Source organism: Ixodes scapularis, unplaced genomic scaffold (assembly GCF_016920785.2).
Source record: "Ixodes scapularis isolate PalLabHiFi unplaced genomic scaffold, ASM1692078v2 PGA_scaffold1__304_contigs__length_218370807, whole genome shotgun sequence".
NCBI classification, from domain to species: domain Eukaryota; kingdom Metazoa; phylum Arthropoda; class Arachnida; order Ixodida; family Ixodidae; genus Ixodes; species Ixodes scapularis.
Window position 1 is genome coordinate 27,152,527 of NW_024609846.1, and position 26,178 is coordinate 27,178,704.

A 26,178-nucleotide genomic window follows, 5' to 3' on the forward strand; every position below is an offset into this window, starting at 1 on the left:
TACTTGGGCCACACCTTTTCTTACGATACATTAATGATATTTACGTAAACATTCAGTCCACGATCCGACTTTTTGCAGACGACTGCGTCATCTACCGGACTATATCTTCCCCCTCAGATAGCTCTTTACTTCAGGCAGATGTAGACGAAATTTCACTATGGTGTGTTGATTGGCAAATGCAGATAAATACGGATAAAACGAAACATATGACGTTCACTACAAAAACCAACACTCCCGAGCATACTTATCAAATTAATGGTGTAGATAGAGAAAAGGTGCAATCATTTAAGTACTTAGGTGTTCACCTCACAGTCGAGTTATCTTGGAAATTACATATTGAGACAATATTACGAAAGGTTTATCAAACCCTGGGATTCCTGAGAAGAAACTTGTTCTTATCTGACACAAAAACAAAACTAATGGCATATACATCCCTTGTAAGAAGCAAAATAGAATATGCGTCAGTTATTTGGAATCCCCACCAAGCCCATCTACTTAATTAATTAGAGTCTCTCCAAAATAAAGCAGCCCGGTTTATAACGCGCAATTATTTAACCACCTGTAGTATAACAAGTATAAAGAGTCCTTAAATTTAGCATCTCTCGAGAACAGAAGGCGAATCGCCCGTTTTTCTTTATTTCATAAAATATATCACTCTTCTACACCTTTCCGTCAAACACACATTGTCCCCCCCCCCCCCCCCCCGAAATCCTCCATCTTGCTGGGACCCTCCTCTGCCCCTCCCCCTCATACAGCATTTTTTTGTCTTATTTTGACAAAATGCGCCGCAAGAAAGAGACAGAGTAAGTAAGACAAGCGCTTCGTGTTGTCTCCTTACTCTGTCCCTGTCTTGCGGCGCATTTTGTCAAAATAAGTCATGTACCAACTGGCCTATCTGTCACTATTGAAGCATTTTGTCGTAGGCGCCCCCCCCCCCTCCCCCCCCCCCCCCCCCCCCCCCCCCCCGAAACAAAATCCTGGCTACGTGTTTGCTGAGACGGCTGTAGCGCAATTCAGATCGTGTCTGTTTAACAGTCTCAACTATTACATAATGTCAGAATCATGCTGCAAATCACGAGAAAATTAGGCATTACGACCACGTTAGCCTAGAGGCTGGTTTATCGTGAACAAAACATCTCCGTGTTCCCAGTGACTCGCATTCAACCTGAAACCCGCGAGAGTTATCTCTTGGCAATCGTTGTGTCTACACACAAGCATCGGTCGATATACATATTTGGAAGTGGTATTTTTATGCTGACGCATTGAGTCATTTAACACGCAAAAGGAAACTGATAGATCATTCTGGTAAGCAACAAAGGACGTAAAAACTAAACTCGATTGTGGATGTGCCAGTCACACCGGTCGTGAAATGACGAACCTAAGAACGTGACGCCATCGATGTGAATGTAATTTAGACTCACGTGACTTCCGTTTACGCGATTCCCCTTGAGGGAGGCCCTGACTGCAGTGGCACTATTCTCCGACGTGCGAGGTGCGAAGGTCTCCCGTCGCCATGCCCGTGGAACTGTACAACTACGAGTATAGCGTGCCGTGCCGCGTGGTCAGGATGGTCGCCCAGCACATCGGACTTCCGCTCGCCCTGAAGAAAGTCGACATTTTCGGCTGCGTGCACCAGAAGCACGACTTGATGAAGGTAAGATGTCGCCTCTTCCGCCACAGATTAATGCGCATTTGTGCGAAGCATGCATGTTCTTGTTTTAGCTTGTGCGCTGAATTTGAGTCTCGAGATGAAGAGAACATTGAACAATGTCGATTGGGAATCTATGGAATGCGTTGAACACTATCCGGAAATCCACGGCTATTCATGAGCGAAGACTAGGTATCCGAAAATCCGAGAGGGCACAAGAACAAAGTATAGGAACGTAACAAGATAATACAGGCATTGAAAGGCCTTGTCATATGTTGTCGGTTCCTTTTCCTATACTTGGTTATCGAGAACTCTTGGATTTGTAGAAGACTGTCCAGCCGCAGTCATACAGGACACGCTCTTCGCGACACACAGTAACCAACTATCAGCGGTCATGCCTGAAGCATGTCCTTTGCTTCAACATTTTATGCTTCCAACATGTACAGGTTTCGCACGACCAATGCCCTAAAAGGAAGAAACACGCTTCAGAGTGTCTACGGACTGTCTTTTGTATGATACAGTAGCAGTGGGACATGGATTTTAAGCTAGTCTATCGCTGGCGCTAAGCCTATTTTTTGCAAACGCCTAAAACTCTGTCGGGCCAGACGGTTTCCTGTGCTGAAACCAATCTTTACACGTTTCAGTTCCATTAAAGGGGTACGGAAACGAACATTTTCCCTTATTTCTTTGTTTAGATATGATGTTGTAGCCGGCAGCCCAGAAACACTAGTCTAGACTATTGTTTCTGCGCTACCGGCAGAAAAGTCAAGAAAACTAATATTAAAACGAATCAACAGATACAATATTGAGCTTGTTGGCGGTCCGTGAAGATCCGTTGGAATGCCGTCACGTCATCGGCCTCTAAGAAGCAGCGCCAGTTCGCGGCAGTATAGCTCTCTCGTGGAGTTGCTCAGTCCTGAATGTGACTTGGCGGAGAACGCTAATGAGTTTACTACGTTGTATATGTTAACTTCCCCAGTGCTTCCGCAACGTGGATTCCCCACAATAAAGATCGGCGTTCTTTGCAGAAATTAGGTAGGAGCTTGATTTGAGGATGCGAGGACCTCTGCAGTGATTTCCCTACACCCCCCCCCCCCCTTGTTTTCTTGAAGGCACCCCCTTGATTTGCAACGACTCCTCTATTCTCAATGCTCCCCCCCCCCCCTAGAAATTTAGACGCTCCTGGGAAAACCCCTGGACCTCTGCCATGCCAACCATACCACTCCCAGCACCCCTCCCCCCCCCCCCCCTCCTCCCCCGGGGATACCCTGTGAACAACCTGTCAAATATGGCACCCAGTTAACAGCTTGTATACGTAGCTTGCAGGTGCCTCTGTTGCTGGGTACTGAGGGTTATTTCTACTTACTGGTTCCCTCGAGCTACTACTGCTGCGGTGTGAAACTAACGCGGTAAACCGAACGCTCGTGGCACATCAAATACCGGCATGGCCGCGAAAGACGTTACGGGCAAGCAAAGTATAGCCGTAGCCTCCTCCATACTCACAAAGCCTGGCAGTTCGATGACGGAGCCGTAGAGTGCCTGGTCGCAGATTTGATTTCATTTCATTTCATTTATTGTTCCCTTAAAGCGCCCGTAGGGCTTTACATAAGGGGGGGCTTTGGCAGCAAACAAAAACAAACAAAGAAAGGAAAAAACAGGATTAAAGGTTGCTAAATATCGAGAAAAGTAGCAAGTGCAGCTCTGAATCCAGATGAGTCTTGAATTGTAACAATATGTTCTGGCAGAGAGTTCCATTCTGAAAGTGATAATTGCAGTGGAGAGAATTTAAAAAGGTTGGTCCTTGGTGTTACCAGATGAACTTTCTGAGAATGGTCTGTACGAGGAGAAATGTGATGAGCCGCTGGACAGTACAATTCTCTCTTTAAAGGGGCCAGATAATACAAAGCGTGCAATGAAACTAGTCTGGTCAGTTTCCTTCTTTCCGCGAGCAGTGGAAGGCCGAGTTCTTTTTTTAGCGTAGTAATGCTAGTGTGTGTATAGTTTTTAAGAATGAACCGAGTTGCCCTGCTTTGGATCGACTCTAATTTCTGAATTAGGTAAGCCTGGTGGGGGTTCCATGTTGTAGATGCATACTCGAGCTGCGGGCGAACAAGGGCAGTGTAAGCTACGAGTTTTGTCTCCCGGTTAGCCATATGTAGTGTTCGTCTCAAAAAACCGAGGCTTTGGTTTGCCTTTACAACGATCTGATTAATATGAGCTTCCCATGATAAGTTTGACGTGAAATGAACCCCGAGATATTTGTACGTGTGGACATGTTCAATGGGTGTATTAAAAAGAGAGTAACTAAACACTGTGGCACTTCGCTTAGTGTTGAAGTTTAAGAATTTTGTTTTTAGGATGTTGATTTGCATTTGCCATTTTTTACACCATGTTTCTAGGGTAATCAGGTCATTTTGAAGTTGAATGCAATCACTAATGCAAGATATTTTCCTATACACCACACAATCATCAGCGTACAAACGGATGGTTGAAAGAATACTATCGGGTAAATCATTCACGTACAAAAGAAAGAGCAATGGACCCAGCACGGTCCCCTGCGGCACTCCCGATTTTACTTTCTGATGGGATGAAGATTTGTAATCATAACAAACACTTTGCGAGCGATTAAAAAGAAAATTCGATATCCAGTCTATCACGAATGGCTCCACTTGGAAAGCACGTAATTTTAGAACTAGTCGATGATGCGGCACCTTATCGAATGCTTTTTGGAAGTCAATAAAAATTGCATGCGTCTCAGTTTTAAAATGCAGGTTACTGTGTATATCAGTTACAAATTCAAAAAGTTGGGATTCGCAAGAGTGAGACCGACGGAAGCCGTGCTGGTTTACAAAAAGTAGGCTGTTGGCTGACAGGTGATCCATGATATTTGAAAATAAAACATGTTCCATTAATTTACTCGGAACACTCGTCAGAGAGATGGGTCGATAGTTCGTGAATTCATTCTTTTGACCATTTTTAAAGACCGGGGTGACTTTTGCCCTTTTCCAGTCAGCAGGTATTTGGCCACTAGTTAGGGATTGCTCAAAGATAGAACAGAGGATTGCGGAAGATTCACATTTGCTAAGCTTAAGTAGCTTCGTCGTGATATTGTCAGGACCGGGGGCAGAATTTGTTGGGAGATGTTCTATTAGTTTCTGAATTCCGCTCACAGACATACTGATTGGGCACATTTGTGTGGCTATGTCGTAATTAGGCGAATGCTCTGGTAAGGGGAAAATATCTTCAGAAAACATCTCGCTAAAAAAACGACTGAATTCCTCGCACACTGCACCCACATCGAGCTCGTCTCCCGCAGGATTAGTGAATCGGTGAGGCTTCGACACTTGCTTAGGGTTAACCGCTTTCCAGAACTTTTTGGGGTTAGCTGTCATAAGGTTGCGGAGGTCTTCGTTGTAAAACTTGTTCTGCGCTCGACGTATCTCTGTCTTGCATACTAATTGGAATTCGTCATACTTTGTCCACGCAGAAGGGGACAAAGACAATTTAGCTGTTTGAAATAGTCTCCGCTTTTTATTCAGTAGTCGTTTAAGGCGGTTCGAAAACCAGGGTTTCTCAATAGAAGACTGTATATTTATTTTTGGAATAAACTGATCACATAGATCAAGTAGCTTTTGTTTGAATAATCTCCAGTTTTCGTGAACTGTCCTAGAGTCAAAGCCAACCATGTAAATACTTGAAAAAGATTGCAAGCTACGACAGAAGTCATCGACGTTAGCCCTGGAGTAATCATAAATAGCTTTTACCAGCGGACTGTGCTTTTGCGTAGGAAGAGCAAGTTCAACATTTAGGGAAGTGTGATCACTGAGCGGTTCCATAAAGTTTACCGAAGCTATAAAATCTGCCTCCGAAATGAAAAAAAGATCCAAGAAAGCAGAGTTACGAGTTGGCTTGTCAACCATTTGAAAAAGAAAGAAGGCGTTTATCACATCAACAAAATCCCGACTTTGCTTTGAAAGTTTATACCATGCATCAAAAGATATGACATTTGGAACAACCGGCCATTTTATTTCGGGGTAGTTAAAGTCACCGGAGAGAACTATGAGATCATTTGGATAAGAACGAGCAAGGGTCTCTAAGCAATCATAAAGTAAAGGCGAGAAGTCTGACAAGTCAGGTGGCTTATAACATGCGATTACTAAAATACAAACAGTAGGCGTCCTAATCCTTACCCAAACACCTTCAAAACTTGATATTATATCACACTTTTCAACATGCAAAGTACTTCTAACAGCAATCAACACTCCCCCTCCCCGCCGCTCAATCCTATCTTTCCGGATGATAAAATACGAGTCACTTAGGATTAATTCGCTATCTGCAATATCCGGAGTTAGCCAAGTTTCACTGATGATAACAACGTCTGCAGAGCAGGAGTGGACAGCAGAATGCAGCACTTCTTGTTTGGCATAAACGCTTCTAACATTGGCAATAAAAAAGTTTAGGGTTGATAATGGTCTTTTCTGTTGTTGGGAGGATGACTTTCTGGTTTCCTGTAGCTATGAGGGAAGCTGCATAACACGTGCGGTTTCCCGGTCAAAAATATATCGCAAATTTCCGATAATTAGTTTATCGTGGCGAAGCTTGAAGTCACGAGCTTGTGCTTTTGCAAAAGAAAGAAGCTCTTTTCGTGCTTTACGGGTCTCTTCCGAGTAATCCTCGCTCAAACGGAAATCTGTACCTTTTAGTCTGTTTGCTTGTGATAGCACGAGTTCTTTATCTTTAAAAGAATTAAATTTTACGATGATGGGTCTGGCTGTCGTGGAGTTATCTTTGAAAAACCCAATTCTGTGCGCCCGCTCGATCCAAGGGGGGAGTATCTTGACACCAAGATTTTCCTCGCAAAAGGAAACTATTTTTTCTTCAGACTGCTTCCAGGTCTCACCACGCGCATCAGGTAGGTTAAAGAAAAGCAAGTTGTTTCGTCGCGAGTGATCCTCAAGAGTGGTAAACCTTCGTGTCATTTCCGCTATCGCGGATGTGTTTGTTGCAGTGATTTTTGATACCGCAGCCACGTCTTCTTTGATTGTTTTAAGGCTCGAAATTTCGCGGTCGATGTCGTCGATTTTAGATTTGAGGGTTGCTAAAACAGAGTCAGTATGACGTTGCTTTTCTTGCATGGATTTAATTTCAGCTAGGATTTCCGTTTGGCCGTTGGATAACTTGCTTAGTAGCGTTATGATTTGATTTGGCGATGTGTCGTCACAAGGCTTGTTATCGGGCCCAGGGTTGGCCTCAATATCTCCGGACAAGAGAAGTTTTCTTCTCATGCTATCAGCAATTTGACACAGGTCTGACACAAAAGAAACAAGCCTGGAACGCGCTGAAAACACACAATCATACACACAAGGTGGGCACGACACCGCAATGATGCACACGTTATTGCATCGGTAGGATGATGATGAAAAACCAACCTGGGAATGGACAGGATGTTTAAGACACATTCCGGCGGCGGTGTCGTGCCCAAGGCACTCAGAGGGTTGTGCCCGCTTTTGAAGAAATGCTCCGGGTAGATAGGGCTGCCCGGCTTGCCCCAGTTGCCAGCATCGTGGAAGGGATCCAACTGAAGTTGACGATGGCGGACCGAAGGTTTGAAGGAGTGGCGGGGTTTCTCCGGTGCGATGGAAAACGGGATCCGGTGCCGACCAAATCGGCGAACCAAAAAGAAGAGCACAGGTAACAGCCACAGCAACCCGCTTTTGAAGAAATGCTCCGGGTAGATAGGGCTGCCCGGCTTGCCCCAGTTGCCAGCATCGTGGAAGGGATCCAACTGAAGTTGACGATGGCGGACCGAAGGTTTGAAGGAGTGGCGGGGTTTCTCCGGTGCGATGGAAAACGGGATCCGGTGCCGACCAAATCGGCGAACCAAAAAGAAGAGCACAGGTAACAGCCACAGCAACCTGGGAATGGACAGGATGTTTAAGACACATTCCGGCGGCGGTGTCGTGCCCCATTTGGAGCGCGAGGATCTGGTAGCACAGAGCATTTCTCGGGCAGTCTAAAGTCCCTCTATACTGGGACCTTAGGGCAGTCTGGTCTTCAGCGCACAGCTTTTGCAGCGGCGAGGACGCGAAACATGGTTTTCAAACCCGGAGGGGAAAGGAGCGGTAGCCCGAGGAACGCGAGAAGCATTAGCAGACATTCCATCGCTCGGGACAAGTGTGTTTCGGCGTCTCGCCGCAGCGGGGCGCCCGTTACATGCCTCTTGTCTGCCACTCTACCTTTTCACTTTTGGTGGCCGCGTCACGTGACAATCTGCCAGGTTTTGTCAGTATAGTGGTGGAGGGTATGGTATAGACGCTTTGCAGCAACTGTGCATGGACGCCGCCATAAATGACCTTCAGTTTTTGTTTCCTCTTATTCCGTTTATTTCACCTCATCATTACCATAGCAGGCCAGGTTATTGGCATATTAGATTCAACTGTGTCCTTTTCTAAAGCATCGGCCTTTGTAGAGGATCGTCAACTACCATTTCAGTTGCTCGGCATCTCGGTGAGACAAGAGAAGGTCAGCAATGGCGGCTGTAATTTGGCGCGTGTGTAAAGCGTCTATAGGCCATATGGCGTACAGTCCAGAGCCGTGTGTATAGAGAGTTTGGTCAATGGGAGGTGCGGGCAGAGCCAGGGCGTGCGCCAGACTCGGAAAGAGGGCTTGGCATGCTCTTTTGACCGACCAGAAGTTGAAAAGAATCCCCTAGCGGTGGTAGCGAGAAACGGTTCTGCTCAAAGGTTTATGTTCGTATGTGGTTTTAATAGGCGCGTAAGAGTGAAGTGTAGTAACTCTTCGGGGTTGAAAATAGAGTGCACGTGAAGTTTCGATCATGATCATGCAGAAAGATGTAAGAAACGAATGCGCCGCTCAACTCTGTTTTGCTCGGACAGAGTGTGACTGCTCAGACGGCAGATTCCCGGCCGTCGGCGCTTGGCGCAAGGATTAAGTCGATCGTTCCGCTAGTCGCACTCTTTCACCATCATTTTGGATGAGCGTGATTGAAACATCACATGTACCATATTTTCAGTCACCGAGAGTTACTCCGCAATGCACTTATCAGGTTTGTTTCTCGCGACCACCGTCAGGGTACTATTTCCGGCTTCTGGTTGGTCACATTCAAATTTCTGAAGACGCCCTGTAACACGCCCAGCCCTCTTTCGGCCAATGGCGCCTCCTTATTATTCTCCTAAACTTCCCAACGAATGGCCAAACTCTGTACATATATGGCTCTGGTACAGTCCTCACGCAGATATTACTACTATACTCTGTTTCACCTTATAATGTACCGCAGGAAAGGCTACAAGCGAAAGCTTCTTGCTCTGGGGCAGATCTCGGCGGCACAAGGTCTCGTGAATTAATGCCTCGTTCACACTTGCGAACCGGCGGCCGGATCCGCGAGAATTCTGACGCCCGGCGACAGAAGCAGGCAGAATATCAGGCGGAGAGCAATATCGCTCTGGGACCAATTTTGAACGCCGGAAAAATGTTTTCTCTCGCCGCAAGCCAATCAGAACGCACGGGGGAAGTGGCGCTGATGTCAGATCCCCGCTGACGAGCTGGCAACGATGGCAACGAGACGCGCGCGGGCAAGGAGGAGGTTCGGGAGCTCTCGTCAGCTCTCGTCTGTTCGGGAAACTGCGAGACGCTCGCGCCGCGCACTCCGCAGGCGGCAACAAATGTGGACCGCCCGATATTTTTTCGGCAAGCGAGTCCAGTCGGCGGCGAGTGCGTATTTCGCAAGTGTGAACGAGCCATGAGAGCAGCTGCCAACGCCATGAGCTCGCGGTTCCAGCCTTCGCTGCGGTACCACATAAAGGGAAACGAAGTATAGGCAATGGATAGATGGATGGATGAATCCGGCTAAGCCCTTTGGATCGGGTGGTAGCTTACACCACCTAACTATTTGGTTTTACCATTTAAGCTTAGAATATTTAAATTTGAAAACTATGTTCACTCCGCACTGAGAAGAAAGTGAGGCTATAAAACCGCCTTGCCATTAGTTAATAAGAAAATACCTAGTTTTCTCCCGCTTTCTGCCATCATTCACTTAATCTTTGCTTGGTAATCTCTACTGTCTTGAAATCCACTTTTCCTTCGCTGTCTCTAAAACCAGGGTGTCGAACCGGTCATTATTTCGGTTTGGTTCGGGTTCGGGTTCAGTAACGTTGTGTTTTGTTCCGGTTCGGTTCCGGTTTAGGGTAGCGCACATAATATCACTCGGGTTACCGGTTTTGATAAACGCGAACCGGTTCGAACCGGTTCCTAACTCGACCTTTTAATATTGACCGAACACTCACTGCAGCCTTTTCTGAGCACGAGATACTTGCAATAGACCCCATCCCAATACTACTCCGTCTTCAGGAAGATATGAAAACTCTGCACAGTGACGTGCGCAAGACACCATTTATGTGGCCAGGCTATCTGCATATAAGTGATCGGCTTTTCATTTTTATGGTGTCGTGCACGTGCAGCTGTGCAGTACTTAAAGCTCTGCCAGAAGAGGGCGTATTTTCGAGACGGGTCTATAGACCTTTCCAAAACAGAGCTTGTGGCCGGTGTCATCTTTAGTTTTCGTGCGTATAGCGCGTGCTTTGCTCGCTTTTCGAAGCGACAAACACGCACGTGCTGGGCTGTGAAGATCACACGCGGGGCTGTGACTTTGTGAACAGTAAAAGGTCTTTAGCTAGTTTGCTTGTCCTCCGTAGGTTTTGGTTTGTTTTGCTTGTTTTGCACACACGTGTTTTTATACACGCTACCTGCTTTTGGCACCCAGTAAGATGTCACAGCTATGCCCCAGAGTGGCTGACAGGGGCACGAGAGGAAAGAAATGTGCCGTAAAACACAGAAACAGGTACGCCGCTTGCGCAGTTGGAGTGGTGTAGCTAATCCCGTTAAGCTGTGGTCGTGTATACGTCGGCCACACTGGCCGATGTGTCAGTGACCGGGCACGTGAACACGCACGTATGCATAATGAGATGTGACCACATCTTCACAGCGCTTCGGGTTCCGGCGGGAAAAACGCTCTTCTAAAGATCTCATGGTGATGCTTTGTCTAGTGACTTTGACTTTTTATCGCAAACAACGCTCTATGCAATTGACCCGGTCTCAGGGACTCAGACCGGCTCATTTGTACCTGTCAGCCACCGAACAAAGTTATGGTAATGCCACCACAGCGAACGACGTTTCTCGAATATTCAGTTGAAGACGATGAAAGAGGACTTGAAACAAAAATGAGAAAATGGTTGAACAGGCGATATGCTGGCCTTGCTACTCTGACAAGCCTACAAAAAAATAGTCATTTCCTTCTCCTCCTACCCCCCCCCCCCCTTTTCCTCCTACCCCTGGCCTCCTTCCAGGTCACGGTGCGTCGGCGAATCATCGTCGAGTAACGTTGCCTCCGACAACCTATTGAAATGGACCACAGGCGACCCTATAAACTATACTGCCGAAGCAGCGCGGTACTTGTCCCCCCTTCCTTCAGGGTGTCGCTGCACTCAAGCGGAAGCGCACGTGGTGCGCCCACGGTGCTCGATTGGCTAAATGGCTCATCGGCTGCAACTACGGTCCATCTTGAGGTCAAACATTCGCGGACGGCCTCCGTGCCTACAGTGGCGCAATCCGCTCCGACACTTGGACATTTCGTAGCCAAGCGGTTTTGAAATAGCCGCCGCCGCTACCGGGCCGGCCAGGGTCAATCCAAGAAACAAAGCAAAGTTGAAGCTCTCCAGACGATGATGTATTTTTGACTACGTATGCAATAAAAACGAAATGTAAAAATATTTCACAGAGTGTAGGATTAGTTTTGGCGACATAAGAAAAATAAACTCCCGCAACTTTTCCAATTTAGACCAATTATTGACACAATTGGCCCTGAACCGTTTTCGTTGAACCGGTAACCGCCACATCAAATTATGGTTTCGTTCCGGTTTCGGTTTTGTTCCGGCTCGGTCAAAAATAACTGTTTTGATCCGGTTTTCGGTTCGGGTTCGGTTCGGGTTCGGTTCGACACTCTGTCTAAAACCCAATGACTTTATTAAATCTATGTTGTCTTCGGTAGGCATAGGGTGAAGCCCTTTACAGTAGAGCATCAAGTGCTCAGCCGTTTCGTCCTCCTCTCCACAAGCAGTGCGCACTGTATCCATTTCCTGGTACTTCGTTCTGTATGTTCTGGTTCGCAGAACACCCGCCCTCGCCTCAAACAACAATGAGCTTCCCCCAGAATTGTCATAAATGCTTTCTTTGGCAATAACTGTTTTGTTTAATCTATAGCTTTCCAGAGCCGTCTTTGTCTGCATTCCGTCTAGCCACCGATCTCTTTCTGTGGCCTTAACTTTCTTCTTAACTGAGACCTGCTCTTCTGTAAATCCACTATAGCCTAAAAACTTTCCTCTTAATTTCCTAGTGCGCTGTCTCCACTCTGTGTCTATACTCCTCATGTATATATAGCTGAAATCCTTTTGTGCCCATTGGTCCCCATCCATTTGCCTCAACCGATTCTCAAATTCCATCTTGCTCACCGCTTCCCTGCTCTCAAATGGCGCCCATCCCATGTCTTCTTGTACTCCCTGGTTTGGCGTTTTGCAATGTGTCCCCAAAGCCAGCCTACCTACTCCGCGCTGTTTTATTTCTAGTCTTGCATGCACTTCGGATTTCATGCATAGCAGTGATAGCACTGCGTTTCCAAAAGTCAATCCAGGGACCATGACCCCTTTCCAAATCTCTCTCACCACCTCATACCTGTTGTAATTCCAAAGTGCTCTATTTTTCATTACAGCTGCATTTCTGTTGCCCTTACCTATTATATACTTTTCACGCTCACTGAGATATTCCGCACCATCACATATCCATACTCCTAGATACTTGTAGTTACTAGCTCTCTCAACTGTAATATTCCTCTCAACTTCATCATTGTTAAAAATCATGACTGCTGATTTTTCACTACTGAATTCTAAACCTATTTCCTCTCCTTCCCTACCACATATGCTCATTAATTCCTGCAACTCTGTCCTGTTGTTAGCCATTAGTACGATATCATCCGCATACATCAATCCCGGCAAGGATTGCTGAATTTTCTGGCCTAGCCTACTGTACAAAAGGTCGAATCCAAGCCCACTATTCTCTAGTCTATCCTCCAATCCTCTAAGATTCTCACGCGTTGACGCTACCAAGCGGCCAGGCTCGCAACTACAGTACCTTTGACCGTGGAAGAACTATTGACGTCACGAACGCGATACGCAGATTGCGGCCACGTCATTTCGTCTACGTACCCCTTTATAAGGGTAGTGCGATGATTTTAGTGTTGAAGAAATGGGCAATTTCTCTTTTTTATATTGTTTATCCAAGCACAAGTTGGCAAAAACGCGTCACCTTGCCCCAAAAAACTGCTATTTCGGTGCGCAATCGCAAAGAAGAAAACGAAGTATTTGTCGATCTGCAGCCGCTTGGGGTGGTTAACGGAACTGGGGTGTGATGCACTCTGGGGGATACGCGGAAGTGAACAAAACCTGTCCACCTCCGCTGCTACACTCGCCATCACCCCCGTGGTGAACCATCTTGTGTGTCGATCGCTCGCCGCGACCTTCGTCGATGCTATAATCCTTTAGAAGTCGCTAATCGCGGAGGAAGCGGCTGGGGTCTCTGAAGAAAGAACCCAAGGAGAAACCACGTGATCCCCCAGAGTACTACGTCCCTCGAAAGGCGACGTGGAGAGTTGAGAGGCACCTTGACCTTTCGATTTGTTTCATTTTTTAGCATAAAAACTAGCGCTCGCAAGAAAATGCTGTTTTCTGTTCTTCGTTCCATGGGTGACAGTATAATTTCCGCAGTTTATTAGCCGAAATCTGAAAACCGTTGCACCGCCCCTTTAATGACTGAAACGGGTGTCTCGCAAGTTGGGAGCATACGCAATTTTGTGCTATCGATGAGTTTTGTTTTCCAAGACCGCAAAAGCGGCGCCCTCACTCGTTACAATTTGTGAAATCAGCTAGATCTGGCGAATCGCAAGTTTTGGAAAAGTCAGCGAACAGATAGGACACGTTTGCCTTCTTTTGCTGCTTTACGATTTAATTCGTATTTAGACTTTCATTATCAGCTGCCCACTGTCCGGTCGGTTGCATCTTGTGGTTTGCTCAGTTGCGTACGTCATGGAATAGCCTCAGCTATAAGAAGCTTTGGTAATAGTTTCCACAAAGCCTCATGCTGCTTTGCCTGTCGTCCTCTATGGCGTAAACTTGACACGTGTGTTCCTTCTATAATTACAACAGATAAACCCCGCCCACACGACACCCAGCATCGTCGACGGCAGCTTAACCCTATTTGAAAGGTGAGTGTTTTCAACAGTGAATGAAATTGACCATGCCCGATAGATAGATGTACTTTAGTACCGACATAGGGTCTCTAGAGCCTATCTATACGTTATGGCCTCTAAAAATTGCTAGTATCTGCGTCCTAATGACAGGCTTTATCAATACTGAAATCATTGGCAATCTGAATAGATGTAAATTGGTGTATGCCCGAAAACTCCATTGCTAATTTACGAGTTCTTGTTACATGAAATCAGTCGAACGTTGTGACAATACTCCGGTGCCAGCGAGCTGAACAATATAAGAACTACAATTATGGTTTAGTCTCTGACGGTTCGTGTACTACAGTCTCAGTTCGGACACTATAGGGAGCATTCACTGGCGGCCACAGTTGAGTGCGCAGCTGCTCAGCGCTTGCTGACGGCGAGCTTCCAGGGTGCTTTTGCAACGTGGATGGATGGTTGGATGCTAACGGCTGTAGCCTTTATGACGGTTGGTAGCTTGTGCCACCTAGCCGAAAATTAAGAGCCAAATGTATGATTTATTTCCTTCGTCAATTTGTTTACCCTCTGCAATTTCGTAACTATCACCAGGCGGTGTGGGATATCACCAGAATAACCTTTGTGGGATCGGGCAAAAAAAAATAAAACTAAGAACATCACTTCCCGTTCTTTCTCCTCGGCGAGGAAGTCGGCAATTTTCCTCTGGTCAAACCTAGTCGGCATTACCCCGACACCGGGCCCACTGGGTGACTTTGGCTAGAGACTTTGGGCCTGAGTCACGCGAGAGGAGTGTCAATTTTTCATTGTCCTGCCTGCCCCACCTGCGTCCGTTAGTTGTACGTCATTCAATTCTCCCTAGATAATTTCCACCAGTCTTCCAATCACCTCTTTATTATTCAAATGCACTTATCATCCACTCTTCCACTCTCGTCTGCATACCCCAGAGCTCCGGCTAAGTCCGTCACCCCCTCTGGGAGGGCGGGAGCAAGCCCTGTGCACCTCAACACCAGATGTTCTATTGTCTCGTCTTCCCCTTGGCAACGGCACAACGCGTATCCATTTCCTAATAGCTTGCCCCCTATCTCCTACTAGTCCTCAATACTCCTGTTCTAGCCTCGAATAACAGCGAGCTCCCCCGTGAATTATCATACCAATATTCCTTTCTTATTTCCTGTCTTCGTCCTCTATACATACTTAAAGCTAATTTTCCCTGCATTCTTTCCTCCCGCAAACTCTCCTCAGCTTTTTTACTTCCTTTTCCACGGAGGTAGTCTGCTGTGTCCCAGCACTTGACTTCTCGTATCTTAATTTCAGTTTTCGGTTTTTGATTTGTCTATTAATGTTCAAAGTTTTTATATCTAGATGCTTATATGCCTTTCTCGACCATCATGTATCCTCCATGGTATCTAGTCTTTGTTCAAATTTCACCTTACTGCTCGCTTCTCTAGCCTCGAAAGATGCCCAGCCCATGACCCCCTGCACTCCTTCATTTGGTGTATTCCCAGCTGCCTCCAGTGCCAGTCTACCCGCGCTTCTCTGCCGGGTCTCGAAGCTCGACTGGACCTCAGGCTGCATGCATAATACCGCAAAACAACTTCTCAAGACAACCCCGGCACCAAGACTCCTTTCCATATTCCCCTAACAACTTCTCATTTATTGTAATTTCATAGTGCCCCTGCATAATTGCTGCATTCCTTTTTACTTTCTTTTGAATATTTTCTTCTTGTTCTTCTAAGTATTGTTTTCCCTCATTCAGCTATAATCCTAGCTATTAATTTGTCTTCAGGTATTCTATTAAAAAGTCTCGAATCTTCTCATCCTTATAAACTATTTCCTACTTGCCGCTACTCAACTTCAGGCCCAGAGTCTCCTGCTTCTTTACAGATCTTAATTAGCTCCTGTAACATATCCCGGCTATCTGCTAACAGTACAATGACGCCTGCGTAGAACATTCCCGGTACAACTTGATTTACTTTTCTCCCTCTCTCCATATATGACAAATGAACACCTAAATTGCACTCTTCTAATGTCTTTTCCACTTTACTCAGGTATAACATAAAAAAGAAGGTGATAGAGGGCAGCCCTGCCTGAGTCCTCTTTTTTATTTCTGCTTCCGATGTTATAAAAAACTTATTTGTCTATATCTGTTGTGAAAACCTAATCAAGTGTGCATCTAAATCATTCTCTCTCAGTTGTACCCAGAGTGTTTCCTGACGCACATTGTCGTACGCCCTTTTAATATCTAGAAAAACTATTCATAACTGTTTCCCACTCAGCTTCCACTCATCACCTTGATAGTGTGCAGTGCACACTATCGAGGTTGCCTACCTTGGGAAGCTTCTGGTGAACATACCCAGTGAATAGTGCACTTAAATATGGCGTCCAGTGGGTACCCCCTATAGTCGCCAACAAGCTGAGAACGGCAGGGAGAAGCTTCGGTTGTCCCTGCATGTCACGCGAGGTTTCTACCTTCGAGTAAAGTCACTGGATCCTGGGAAAGTAGCGCCAAGCTCCCCGTATGGTCGCCATCTTGGTCCGTGTTTGGTTGCAAGTGTGTCAACGGGCCTTGAAGGTTACTTTGGTGGTCTTCCAATTGCACGTGCTTACTTACACGAGCGGGAACATGGCGGCGGCCAGATGCCCTGTTTGGAATCGTCTACACCCTTTACTTTTAGAGCGCAGCTCTTAGGCGCCCGTTTCCGGGTTGAGCGGCGTCGCCGTTGCCGTCGCCGTCGGCATAACCGTGCGTTGCATTATGGGACGTTTCCATAATGACGTCACACGTGACGTCACATGAATGAATGTGACGTCACGTGAACTTTAGCGGAAAAGTTGCCCCGCTAAATTTAGCACGGAAATTGACGTCACGTGACCTTAACACCAATTCAGTTTTCCCGCTAAGTTTAGTCGGAAACTTTTTGCTAAATTTCCCGCTAAATGGGAGGGGAGCAGGAGAGAAGGAGGGGAGGGTACGGAGGGGGAGGAGGGCATACCCTCCCCTCCGTACCCCCCCTTCTTCCTCCTCAAGAGCTGCGCTCTAATTCGGGCTTGCAGCGAATTGTAAACGTCTTTTTGTTCTGTCTTCTTTTTAGTGAGGCACCGAGACGTTGCTTCCTTTCTGCAAACAGAAACGAGTGCCGTACTTTCGATTGTTTTGGAGCCTGTAAGACTGTCGACTATTTAGATAGTGTTTCAGCAAGACACTGATCCCGAATGGTTCCGCAATTGCATCCGGGTTTAAAACCACCAGATTGAGAAATCAGCGAAGCAGTTACTGCGACGAGAAGTACGAGGTCGGTTGAAAGGAGCAAGTCTACGAAGCCGCGTGGGCCAAGACCTCTTAAACACCGCAAGCGTAGCGCTGGGGCCCTATGTTGCGCTTTTTGGAACTCCCACGGCGACTATGGCGAAGGAAGTGACGTCAACAACGCAGCAAACGCAAATTGGTTGATGATTGGTGAGTCGCGGATGACGAATTTCCGCAGAAGGAAACAAAGCTCAGGTTTTCTTTGTTTTCTTCTGTGGAAATTCGTCATCAGCGACTCTGCCAATCAACATCCAATCTGCGTTTGCTGCGTTGTTGACGTCACTTCCTTCTCCCTAGTCGCCGTGGGAGTCCAAAAAGCGCAACATAGGGCCCCTGGATTTTGTCACCGGAGCCCAGCGTGAAATTGGATACGATTGCTATACGGCAGCACTAACCTCGTGTGCTCGCTGATTGGACACGGGAGCCAGCCGAACGCTGACGCGGCGCTGGCGTCCAATGTGTGCTCGCGATGGCCTCCGGGAGCTGAGAATCCGGCACTGGCCTAGACGTTGCGCGGACCCGATGGCACGTTAGGCCTTCGAAGGAACCGCATGATAGGCCATATGCGAACTTCCTGCAATCATCATCATTCCACGCGGATCCGCCATATTGGAGGGGATTTGCCTACTTCCACCTGTGGATGGACGAGGACAATCTGTAGTCAAGTTGGTTTGTGCATTCGATGGGTTGTTATTTACTTTCTACGCTAAGGCGAAGCGAAAGACGAACTCGATATCGTGGAAAGGAAATTGGCAGCCACGAGGTCCCCAGGCTTGTCACTGAACCAGTGAACTGGGCCATCCAGGTAAGTGAGCGGTCAAAGACACTGTGTGAAGGGTTCGGACTTGACGAGCACTACCTAATATTATTTCAAATCTACGACTTCCATTTCGCCGGGATCAATGTGGCTAGGAGGAAAATATCGGTTTGAGAACCCCCCCCCCCCCCCCCCCCAATTAGTGTACTAGAATATGGGGCATAGCATTGGGACCGGCACGGCTCGGCAATGGGAGTTCGTGAGTGATGCGTAGACAACAATTACGGCGCTGCCAAATCATTCAGCGATTAATGCGTTTTAATCGTTTAATTTTACATTCCTTCATTAATTTATTTTTCTTCGCCGTCCGCTTTGCTTTCAGGAACAACGTACGCATGTCTTGCGGGCGCTCGGATAGCGTACTACTTCGCTTCGATGGGCTCCGCCATCTTATCTCCCATCTGACGCTCGAAACGTTTCTTTTTACCCCTTTTTTAGTACATAATTTTTATTTCTTCACATCGCACATACAAAAGACAACGTGTTCGCTGCTGACGTCATGACAGCGTTATGTGCGCCTCACGCATGTTGGAAGCGCGTTTCATTGGTACAGATGTATGCTTCGGACACGTACCGTTTTTGTAGGACCATGGTGACCGCCATATATCTCAGACGGTAAATGCAGACTGTCATTTGTACGATATGTGGAGTGTGACGGCCGCTTTGCACGCTCTGTCTCCGCAGCCGTGCCATCATCACGTACCTGGTGGACAAGTACGCGCCAGACAGCCCCCTCTATCCTCGGAACGTCGAGAAACGAGCCACCATCGACAGTCTCCTGTTCTTTGATATCGGCACACTCCAGAGGAGCCTCTCCAACTTCTTCGTGAGTTGATTATCTGTCGCCCCTGCTTTGACCGCTTGTGCTCGTCTTCAACATGCGGCCACCTTGAGGTGTCCACGATCCTGACTCTAGCATTACGAGTTTGTCAAAGCTTGTCCCTAAGAGAGACCCTTTTCAAAAGTGCGCGACATTTCGTTGCTGCTGCTGTAATTATCCACGTTGGCCATTGTTTGGGCAACTACTCGGAGCACGCAATGGACGCGAGGGCTGCGTCAAATTTGAAAACAATTTCTGCGTCGGCGTTCTCCAAGGACTCCCTCACACGCTTCGTGCCCAATGGATGGATGGACGGATGTTACTGGCTATACCCTTTGTAGCGGGCGGTAGCTTGCGCCACCCATCCTAACCGCTCATTCACACTGGAAGCGCATCCGCGTTCGCAAAGCGGTTGGGAACGCGGTTGTATAAAGATCCAGTGCAATTGCACGCGCTCTCGATGACATCATGTGCGCGTGCAATTGTACTGGATCTTTATAGACAATTGCAAGCCTGGCGCCACAAGTGGTGCCCCATGCGTGCAAGCGCGTGCAACGCGCGGGTGAACGTAGCTTTGGCAAGCACGTAATCGCACGGGCGTGCCTGCTCGAGCAGAGACATGGCGGCGGCCAGTCACCCAGCTTGCAATCGTCTATACAACCACGTTCGCAACCGCTTTGCGAACGCGGATCCGCTTCCAGTGTGAATGAGCGGTAAGTCTAAGAAAGACGAACATTTGATTCCTCCCGCCCTTCTGATCCAATTTTCTACCCCCTCAAGCCAATTTTCTACCCCCTAACTATCACCAGGTAGTGTGGGATATCACCAGGATGACCTTTGGGGGGATCGGGCCAAAAAACTGAAAAACATCACTCCCCGCCTCTTCTCCCCGGCGAGGGAGTCGCCAATTGTCCTCTGGTCAAACCTTGTCGGCGTTACCCCTACACCGGACCTACTAAGGGACAGTGTTCAGACTTTGGGCCGGAGCCACGCGGGAAGGAATCAAAAGTTTCCTCTGTCTTGCGTGTCCCCAGCTGTGCTAGTTAATGTACACCATTCAATTTTCCCTAGATAATTTCCACCAATCTTCTAATTGCCTCTTTGTGACTGTAATTCTCTTCTCCTCAGTCCCTCCATCGTCGCCAGCAAACCCCAGGGCCCCGGCCAGATCCGTTACCCCTTCAGGGAGGGCAGGACGAAGCCTTGTGCACTTTAATACCAAGTGCTCAAGTGTCTCACTCTCATTATTGCAGGCAGCACATAATGTGTCTATATCCTAAAATTTAGCCCTATACGTCCTCGTCCTCAAAACTCCCGTTGTCGCCTCGAACAGCAATGAACCTCCTAGTGAATTGTCAAGCACATTTTCCTTTCTTATCTCCTGCTTTTGTGACCTGTACACTGTTAGAGCTGATTTATCCTGCATTCTTCCCTCCCACATTTTCCTCTTTGCCTCTTTCACCTTCTTTTCCACTGAAGTAGTCTGCTCGGTCCAACAAATATCGACCACCAATCTTGCTCGATGGATTTTCAAAAAAAGGACTATTCTGGCCGAAACGAGGCTCCTCTGCTTCCACCAACATATTGGTACGAGAAAGAAGACGCTTTCCTGATAGCAGGTTGCAGAAACATTGTGTAATTTGTAAATCAGCACCTTCGATGTTTCTCTTTTTATTTCTTATTCGTTTTGTTTCGAGCACATTAAAAGTCAAAGTAACCTGGCGCTCCCTTACAAGTCTAATTAATATCCAATGAAAGGGGGTGAATTTTTATTAAAACGTACAGTGCACAGTGACACGACAGAAGAGGAGAAAAAATCGTTAAACTTACAACTCAAGTTCAATCGTCAAGGCGCAACCTGATATTCGACGACCAACAACAAAAAAACACGCACACACACTATGACATACCACGAAGACTTGCACACGTTACAAAAAGAAGTAAGGAATTACAATTACAATTATACATTGCTCAGTTGTAACATATTAGTTACAATTACGCTCGCATAAAAGGAAATGGCCTTTACTTCAAAGAGTGATACGTTATTTTCGCGGCGTGACTTTCAACCCTGCTGTAGGCCCGAGAAGTTTGCGTGGCGCCCCCTTACGGCGAACCAGTGTGACGTCACGGCGAGGACAGAATTTTTCCCCGACTCGCCCCTCTCGCCCTGTGGAGGCCGTGACGGCGTTAGCTGTCGGCACGCTCGTTTCTATCCAATTTTTTTTTGTGTGTGTGCATTTTCTTTGTAGGAGGTGTAAATTTTCATATGTTGCTTTATTGTGGTATGGCCTGTAGCTGCAGGTGGAACTTCAACCAACATTTCAGGCATGGCTGACAGGGCAGGCAAAGCATATGAATCGCAGCTGGTATATGAAAATAAAGAAATATGGCCACAGGCCACAATTGCAGGAGCATCACTATAGATTTACATCTCACAGAAGAAATGCTGCCAATGATCTAAATGAATTGGCAGGTTATGTATACTATTTCTTTTTTTTTTCCTGTATCTTTGTTTTTTTAAGATCGCAGAAGCAGAAAAGCTGCATGCTGCTTGAGCCAAATACAGTCTTGGCCATGGAGACAGAATCACAAGTGAGACAGCCCAAGCACAGGGGCAAAGTAAAGAGAAAAAGGAACATTTATTTATATATATTGCTCGTATTTGTTTTTTGCTAAATTCGGATAGTATTTTAATGGACTCCACTGGTGATATCAGTGGACTTGTTTATATCATCCCTCAAGTAATGTACAACAAACGTAAGCGAAGGTGTCTAGCCCGTTATTAGTTCCTTAGGCTCTCAAATTGAGATTCTAGTTAAATCAAATTGTCCTGAAGCTAAAATACCAGAAGCTTCCTCACACAAACTGTCGCCCTTCACGGGTTCCACATTTTCTTCTAGTGCAGCATCTACCACTGGACAGCCGTTCGGATGCTTGCTGTTCCTCCTGTTTTCCTCTGTCGTCAAAGAGTTCAGCAGTAGGGGGTTTGGAGGCTGAGGAAGCTTTTGGGGACCTGCAGCAGTGTCTCTCTTAATTGGAAATGACAATTCAAACCAAACGGTGTATTTTCCGAATACCCAAGGCTGGAATAAAGAATGTCAGAAAAAAGTATAAACATTATAAATTACAGTACTATTGCTGCGCATATTTTGGGCAGTTCAATACATCTTATACGGGCAACTGGGAGCAATTCTGTAGTTTTGCCTGCTACCACACAAACTAATTTCCAGTAATTCTGCATCTTCGAAAAAATAAAACATGCCTGCATACGTGTGTGAACTATATCATTAATTCACGAAGTAGCTACATTTATGTAAACCAATCCTGTTCCACGAGCACTTGAAAGGCCTTCAGACCCAGGGCCTTTAAAACATCTGCGAACCAGCGCATGCAGAGTGACACGCACAGAATCGGGGTTGCGAGCTAATTAGCCGATCGCCTAAAGGCCCTTGATATAAATGCCATTTCAAATGCATGCAAAGCGGGATGTAATATGCTCCTAAATCATGAACATGCGAGGAGCAGAACTGCAGCGTCCGAAACACTTACGCCGCCGCTTCACCGACCCCTCGCATTATTGCCTTGTGTTGTGTAGACGGACGAAGAGGTTCATCGGCGGAATTGCCTCCGCCGATAGCATCGGGATTTGTAATACAATTATAAAGGTAAAAGTGACAAGCAGGCTTATAAAATTTACGGGGAAGCACGTCAATATCGGCCTAACCCGGCGTCTTGTACACCGGGTAAACAAGGTCCCGCTCCTCGAAGTTCTTGAGGCACACAACGGCCAAACCAGGAAACCGGTGCAGGGAAGCAAGCCGGATGCGAGATCGCGGAGCGTAGTCCTTCCCTCGTCACGGTACACCTCACCCAATCAGGGCGCGGCGACCGCAGCGACGCTTGTGTTCGCTCTCAAGGCTAATAGGGCAAGAAAAAAAAAAAAAGCACGAGTGTTATGGAAGCGTTTATTGTTGCCGCAACCCACACCTCTGTGGCCTCGAGCAACATCTGGCTCCCAAAAGTGTCATCGGACATTTCGCCTCGTTTCTATGCGAAGATGTCGTCCGCCGCGCTGAACAACTTTCCAATCCGCCTTTTTCCAAATGGGTGCTGCCATCTGGACTCGCGACTGGGTTCCAGATTGAGAGGCTAGAAAACAACGCGCTCGCAAGGCCTCTCTGCCCGTTCGACACACCCAAAACGTCAGCTAGATCCTGCTGGCCCATTGGGACGCTATGGCCTAGATACGCCCCAGCAAACTTCGCTTTTGTCCCCAGTGTAAATTATCCTCGTCGATAAAAAGTCACTTATTTCCATTGAACAGAAGAAAGAAAAGACAGAGTGAAAGGGCAAAAATAAAAGGCGAACACAAATTAGCTACACTAGCTCGTGTGCACCTTGACCTTATCTTTTTGGTTAAAGCGAAACATTTTGACTTCGGGAGTTTGCCTAATATTGTTTGCACAAAAAGTCCGGTTCTTTGTCATTGACTCATTGTCCTTTCACCTTCGTTGTGCGCGAGAAAGCTGACGAGTTACGATTTGTAACCAACCAAGCCAAAACAACAAAAACATTTGATTTGATTTGAGATTATAAGTAACGTGAAGAAAGGCTTTGAGCATCTGAAGAATGCCATACCTTGCGTTTTTTAAGTAGAGATGGCGATGTGATTCTGGTAGATCAGGTGAGAAATTCTGGTAAATATAGCTTTGTTTACTATTTGTTGCCAATATTTAAAATGCCCACATCTTTCCTCCCTGAATGAAAAAAAAAATGTAACGATCACACCATTTACTTACATAAAAAAAGTTTAAAAAAAATTACTTTTCACCTTCTAAAATATGTAGTTTTTTCCCTACAAAGTTACTGATAAATGTAAGCAATTTCAAGTAATGTCGTTACCTGGGACGGATTACGTAAGTCTCCATACCAGTAGAATCCAGCACCCTTATCGCGGTCGCTGTCGTCGTGATATAAATTGTAGCTGTTTACCAGATAACGAAACCGACGGGGCACTTACAATCTTTCTTTGGGTGCATAATCATCTCCGCTTCGATGATTTTTTTAGTCGGGTCATTGCGGCTTCTTCTAATAACTGGGCATTTTCTATAATCGGCAGCACACCCACACTCACGACAGTGAATACCCGAGTGTCCCAGTGAGTGTTGTGCATACCAAATGATCTGAGCGAGCCAGTTTGCAAATACATACAGCACATTCCAATCAGAGCGCAGTAAACAGTTAACGCAACAAACAAATTCCTCGTGTTTTTTTTTATTTTTTTTTTAAAGATTTTTAAAGGTTTTGTGCTAAAGTCGACATTAGTCGCTTGACAGGGGCAGCCAAAGGCTGGATAGCGTCAACTCCATCGTTTCCCCTTTGTCTGCATGCAGTTCCCCATCTTCCTGGATTCTCGCAACGTGAGCCACACGGCCTGCAGGGCCATGGTGCACGCCCTGCGGGAGCTGTCCAACCTGCTGCGAGACAACAGGTACCTCACGGGCTCCGAAATCACACTGGCCGACATCGCCGTGGCGGGCTCCCTGTCCCTGGCTGACGTACGCTTGCCCCACTTTTCTGTCTCCTCAACTCCGACTTTAGTTAAACCGTGGGCTCGGACAGACACTAAGCAAAAGGGGCCAATCGCAGGCTGCAAACGCCAAGTTGGGATGTCACTTTGACCTTATACACCAATTCATTGTTTACAAACGAGGGCATTTGCCCACAAAGTGTATAAAACCTACGCGCCCAACCTTTTTTTTTTTTTTTTATATGAAGATATTTGGGTGGAAAATCGGCGTTCGGCAGTGCAAGTTTATTTTTGTGGAGAAAAAAACCTTGCCATTTCTTGGGAGGGGCCACCCTGTAGGTCGAAATGCGAAATGGGCAGAGGTGGGGAGCGCGAGCTTTCACCCCACATGCTCCGAGCGTCGATGCGCCAACACTCGGCAACCGAAAAGACCAATCAAGTCTCTGCCCATGCCCAATTTCACCAGTGCTCCCGCCTTCTCGCACGCCTTTCAGTACATAATAAGGTAGTTCCCAAACTTGTGTGCACAGCTAAATGAAAGTTGCGTGTGACCACGCGCGTTTCTTTGTAAGTCGAATGTATTTGCACAAGTAGAATTTCCTGGGTTTCTTTTCAACACGGATGTTGTTTAGCAATAGGGCAAGACGCCCTGTTTCCCGATGAGTTTCCTCGCGTTGCTCGCTGACTTTAACCATGTATAAACATTAAGTTTTTTACTGTATTTCTTTTGTGTGTGACCCCCCCCCCCTCCCCTTCTTTTACACACACAGTTCACGTTTCGCTATACCGCAGACTTCTCATTGAAGATTCCCAAACACCGCTCCTAACGCTTGATTTGATTATAGCATAATGTCCTGAAAGTCTGGCATCTTGGAGCTTCCGGCGGCTCAGACCCTCCCTTCTCCTTTCCTGTCCACTATATACTCACCCCAAACGACATTGGCAGAGGTACCGCTCAAGAACAGAATAACAGTCGTTCTCAGAACCCTCGCAACGCAAATGAATGAATGACTGCGCAGTTAATTTTTGTGGTGCAAAAACACTTCGCTTTTCTCGGCTGTCCCCTATATAATCGTGACTACTTTTCTCGCCTTCCTTTGCGCGTTTGGTCTCCGCTATACTTTTGAATTCTTCAGCGCAGGTGTTAAGATACGGTTCCACGGCGACTCCAACCATGCGTTCCTCTTTCAGATGGTCGGCTTCAAGATGAACCAGTTCCCGAAGGTTCGCGACTACTATACCGCCCTCAAGAGGGACCTTCCCTACTTCCGCCAGATCAACGTCGTTCAAGTTTCAACGCTCAAGTGTTTTGCCCGCACGTAAACCTCTTTACGAACCATCCGTTCCGATGTTTTTAAAGGTTTCAATAAAGATTTTTAACCTTCGCCAAACGCTAGTCTGCCCAGATGTAGCGCTGGCGGTTCGAACTAACTGCCGAAGTTTTAGAACTAAGTTAGAATGATTTTCTGGATATTTCAGTGGGAAAAGAGCGACTGACTATAATCCTCGAATACATGGAGCTGAACAACGCCGTTACCGAGCATTTGAGTTTATTTGCGAGAGATTGTCGCGATTTCAGACCCAGTCCGCCTGGGTCTGAAATCGCGACGATCTTTCAGTTGTAACGGCTAAGGGCATCGCGCGAAATACTTTTGTAGAGTCCAGTGGTGAGCGCAGCGGGAATTCCGGCGGTGCACCGCATGGGTCTGAAATTAAGGCACCAGTTTGTATCCCGCCTGGAACTGC

The 26,178-nt window shown here is 46.8% G+C and overlaps 1 protein-coding gene across 1 annotated transcript; it reads left to right on the forward strand.

Annotated features, from left to right (window-relative positions):
• The first annotated feature begins 1,513 nt into the window (after positions 1–1,513).
• LOC120849772 (glutathione S-transferase 1-like) lies at positions 1,514–25,767 on the forward strand. Its single transcript, XM_040222005.3, has 5 exons — positions 1,514–1,654; positions 13,918–13,976; positions 18,767–18,908; positions 24,296–24,460; positions 25,624–25,767. Exons 1-5 carry the CDS (start codon positions 1,514–1,516, stop codon positions 25,753–25,755), a joined length of 639 nt encoding a protein of 212 aa, XP_040077939.1. The 3' UTR covers positions 25,756–25,767.
• Positions 25,768–26,178: the final 411 nt, after the last annotated feature.

What these genes read in the sequence shown, in the direction of transcription:
- LOC120849772 (XM_040222005.3), top strand. Translation starts at nt 1,514, where the DNA reads ATGCCCGTGGAACTGTACAACTACGAGTATAGCGTGCCGTGCCGCGTG. An exon ending in AGAAGCACGACTTGATGAAG is followed by an intron (nt 1,655 to 13,917) that starts GTAAGATGTCGC and finishes TAATTACAACAG; the next exon opens with ATAAACCCCGCCCACACGAC. An exon ending in GCTCCCTGTCCCTGGCTGAC is followed by an intron (nt 24,461 to 25,623) that starts GTACGCTTGCCC and finishes TTCCTCTTTCAG; the next exon opens with ATGGTCGGCTTCAAGATGAA.